At 33.1% G+C, this 4,733-nt stretch overlaps 1 protein-coding gene across 1 annotated transcript; it reads right to left on the bottom strand.

The window, feature by feature from the left end:
* Positions 1 to 3,723: 3,723 nt before the first annotated feature.
* LOC131944673 (nuclear nucleic acid-binding protein C1D-like) lies at positions 3,724 to 4,345 on the bottom strand. Its single transcript, XM_059305451.1, has one exon. It carries the CDS (start codon positions 4,316 to 4,318, stop codon positions 3,845 to 3,847), a length of 474 nt encoding a protein of 157 aa, XP_059161434.1. The 5' UTR covers positions 4,319 to 4,345; the 3' UTR covers positions 3,724 to 3,844.
* Between the last annotated feature and the right edge of the window lie 388 nt (positions 4,346 to 4,733).

Below are 4,733 nucleotides of genomic sequence, written 5' to 3'. Positions count from 1 at the left end.
AAGTTACAGTGTTACTACAAGTGATCAAGAATTGTCACATTATCATTGTAAGCAGTTTTCAACGTTTTTGAAGTGGTCTTCCACTGTTTACCAAGTACGTCAAGTTCTTGAAAGTCATCTATCTACACTCAAGTCAGAAGGGTTGCTGTAGTCAAGTCAGACGTCTTGTTCAAGTCAAGTCATCAACGTGATAATTTTTATCACCTTATTTCGATATTGTCTCACCAATGTCGAGTAAATATCGTCTGTGTGTTTTTTCTGTTTGGATTTAGCCGATCAAGTCTTAGTGTTTCTTTTCTACTGTTTGGATTTAGCTGTTCAAGTTTTTTCTATATGGATTAGCTGTTCAAGTTTTTCTACTGTTTGGATTTAGCAGATCAAGTTTATTTTTGTAACTGTTCCTAAACTGTTCCTAAAGATGTCTTATCTAAAACTGGACAAATTTCTACTCTGTAACAGGCTACTAGAACTATTTTGAATTTTTTCAACTTTTTGGAATCAACAAAGTGAACTATTTTTGTACTATATATGTACTATGAACTTTTCTTGGATTACTAGATGTCTCTAATCAACTGAACAAAGCCAGAATACAAGAAAGGGTATTGTAAATTAATTAACATTTATCTATTGTCAACTAATGAATTTATATTTTATGTCATAGAAAATATATCAAAATGTTATGTTTTGAAGAATATCTAGCACTAGCGAGGGCGCAAGGCATTAAGAAGATGAAGAAGCAGATAGCCTGGGCAAACACTCGATTTGACCGAGACATAGAAAAAGCATTAGAAGCATGGGACGAACAAAATGAACAACCCAAACGAGCTCATGGAAATGTATTGAGAGAACTAGATGATGTGATAGAAATAGTGTGTAATAAATCAAGAGGTATTACAGAAATGCAAGAAGAAAAAAAAATGTCAGATGGAGATAAAGTAGAGGAGACTGTACAACAAAAAGGGAAGAGAAAAAAAAGAAACAGAAAACAGAGAGCAGATAAAAGGGCTGAAACTTTGGAAAAACAAGTTGGCCTACATGAACTAGAATATAAACAAGAACTATTAGAAATGAAAGCTATAACAGACACAAATGAACCAAAATTAGAAAGTGAACAGACAGAATTTAAAGCAGAACTTGAAGAAGTAAATATTGGCAACCTTTGGAATGAAGAACAGAGTAACATAGTCCAGGAAGAATTGAAACCCAAGGATAAAACAGAGGTTGAACTTAATAATGATTTAAAGGTGACAGATACATTAGTATGTCTTAAGATTGACTCTTTTTTGAATGATACGCAGGTACACGAGAATATTATTGAAAGTTGTATCGTAAGTCCATCAGAGAATGGCAGTCAACAAGAAACAAGTCCATCAGAGAATGGCAGTCAACAAGAAACAAGTTCATCAGAGAATGGTAGTCAAAATGATTTAATAAGCCCATCAGTCAATGGCAGTGATGATTTAATAAGTCCATCGGAGAATGGCAGGAATCATGATAAACTAATGATGATTAATGAATCAGTGAACTTAATAAGCCACAATAAAGAGAACGTACCTATTGAGGAGTTACTTAGAAATCTGGAGTCAAACTTTAAAGAAGATATCCTAGAACTCAAGAATAAATTTAACAAAGAAATGGAGAAATTAACACAGAAATTTATGTGTGAATTAGAATCAATAAAGAAGCACAAGGAAGTTAAGAAAGATGAAACAGTAACTAGAAACTACAATGTCATTAATGCACAGAATGAAAGTAAAAGAAATTTAGCAAATTATGAATACAGTCAACATGTTAATAAGAATGTCATTAATGTCATTAATGCACAGAATGAAAGAAAAAGAAATTTAGCAAACTATGAATACAGTCACCATGTTTATAAGAAGCCAAAATCTAGATGTTTTTACTGCGGAAAAACAGGTCATTACCAAAATCAATGTTGGCATAGGTTGGCAAATCAGAGAAGAAACAATTATGTACACAGAAAGTCATGTGAGAAATACAGTAATTTAAGAAATGTATCAACTTCAAATCAGAATAACAAAAGTGTGAATAGGTATACTAATGGAAGTTACCGACGCAACACATATTATGAGAGGCCAAAGCAATGCCATAATATTTATATTGAGTTGGTTGATGAACCAAACCAACATACACAAAGCAAGATAACCACTGACGTTGTTCAGAAACCAGAGGAGAATATTAAAACAAATGAAGTAACACAAGTTACACGAAATCTAGGAAATGATTATGGTAGCACAGCTAAAAGCTACAATTTGAGGGAGAGATGGCATACAGGTCATCGTCAACTGCACGAGAACGATTACTCATGCTATAGAGGGTGCTAAGATTAAATTATCAATTTACAGTTTATTAATATTATACAGTCTGTAACTGTAATATATAAATATCAAACAATTTGTATCAGTAATATAAATTGTGTACTATTTCAAAAGATTGTAAACTGTATTATGTTAAACCTATTCTATACTATTAATTAACAGTGAATAAAGTAAATCAAGTAAAAGTTAGAGACTATTATTCCGCATAACAATAAGACGGAAGTCTCAATGATGAATTGTGTGTTAGCCATACCTGTGAAAGGCAATGTTGTTGTGTTGTGACCTAGATTTGTCTGAAATGGGTCAACTAGGGGAGACAACAAAGTATATTAATCATGCGTCGTAATAACATGCCTTGATGCTAAGGAAGTTTTTTACTACATAGGATATAATTATTTAATTCATGAGTTGAATTAAGTCTTTGATAATTTCAACTATGTATTATAGTTTGGTAATTCACTAAACTCATTTGTCTTGTTTATACAATTACTTGGTAATTGAAATGTTTTTCTTTCTCATATTTGAATACATTACACATAATGCTTGTGCATTAGTCTACAAAGAATGTATTTTTCCATGTTTTTTGAGATGTATAAAAATTTTGTTGTCTGGCACATGATCCTGCCCTACCAATATTGTATTTATAAATTTTGTTACACAAAATTTTAATTGAAGGGGGGACGTGTCACAGACTGTATAATTATGTATCCTTATTATATTGTGTTTTGCATGAATGAAGAGTACCTGGCTAGCGGAAGGACTGTCTGAGCGATCGTCATGTGTTGTTTCATGCTTTTGGGTGAGATCGCTCATGTACGTAAGGGGAGAGAAAGTGGTGAATAAAAGGGAGAGCAAAAAGGTGAACGGGTGTTGTGTGCTAGAACTTGAACCTGAGGACTGTGGCTGTGAATGTAGGATGTTACTACGACACTTTGTTTCTTGACTGTGATTGTACTTATACCAGTTGTGACCATGGATTTACTATGGGTCTATTAATTCTCTGTACAAAGTGTAAATAAAGTTATTGTTTCACAACTACTGTTGCTCGTATGAGTATATTGAAGAACCCACAATAACAACAAAGAATTCATGTTGTTACAGTAGTCAAATTAATAAATAAAGCTTCTGTGTATTTTCATAAAGTTTAACTTAATAGATTTTTGAATGACTAACATTGAGCTAATATTTTACATTATAATAATGTGGAGCCCAAGGGTACTGAACTCTGTCAACTGTAACTGGTAGCAAGTGGAAGCATATAAAGATGACTAGTTGACAGCATAAAAATAGACATTTTATTTTACATCTTTATGTACATGTTTGTTTTAGAGAAAATAAAACATTTCTTACAAACTGAATCAGTATATCTGTACAAATGTGGTGCAATTGAACACAATTCCAGAACTATCTGCAGCCCTTCAATGTTTGCTGTCTGGATAGGCCAAATTCCATTAATAAGTCACATAAGCAAAACATACTGAGAGTAACTAAACAAAGTAATGCTGTTATTTTCTTCGCTGTTTCTTTCCCCCTGAGCCCTCTTTCACACTTTGCTGGGATGTGGATGGTTCTGTATTTGCAGAGATTTCTCTCTTTTGAGCCGCTTGCCATAAAGCACTTTTCACAAATCTTTTGCTGACATCTTTATTAAGTTTTGGAGCTTTCTTTTTGTCCTCAATTTCCTTTACCCTCTGCATGTAGCTCTGAATTCTTGTCAATTCTTGCTTCACTGCATGTTCTTTTGGGTTGAGCCCACAAACATTCATGTACATCCAGAACAAGGAGTTGATAGCATATGCAGCAACTAAATCTACTTTAGCAGCATCAATGGGCTCCAACTTATCTGTAAGCTCGTTGCGATTAATAGAGAGGAGGGCCTTTAACTCAGCCTCTAACTCTGATAAATGTGTATCAAATGAAGCTAAATTTTCTTTAATTTCACTAGGTATTCCGTGTTCGTCAGGTCTTGCGGATGACATTTTAATGTTTTCTATGGCCTACCACTACTAGATCTAGACGTTTAACATTTTTTTTTGTTTCTCTAGACGTTTAACAGCTCTGTAAGCTGTTCTACAGAATGATGAATGATAAAGTACTTATCCCTCTTCGGATTTAAAAATCAACTCCTCTTTCACAAACTTTCTTTATGGTGTAGTGTTTTGGCTTTTATGATAAAAATATAATAAATTATGAACGTAGGCAGCATTTTTTTGAGTAAAACGAATAGTAATAAATTATTATATTTAATAGTAAAGATATAGACCCTAATTGATTTTGTTGAATTTGACTATTACAGTTAAATGTGTAGGTCTATACATATCTATATTAAGAGAGCGATTATTTCCCCTACTGTAGTTTGCTTGTCACATCAATATTCCATTACGTCTAGGGCCT

This window comes from Physella acuta, unplaced genomic scaffold (genome assembly GCF_028476545.2).
Source record: "Physella acuta isolate Inbredline_101_S28 unplaced genomic scaffold, ASM2847654v3 ptg000048l, whole genome shotgun sequence".
NCBI lineage: Eukaryota > Metazoa > Mollusca > Gastropoda > Physidae > Physella > Physella acuta.
Note: the sequence above shows the minus strand (reverse complement) of the source record. Positions and strands in the feature narration are given on the sequence as shown.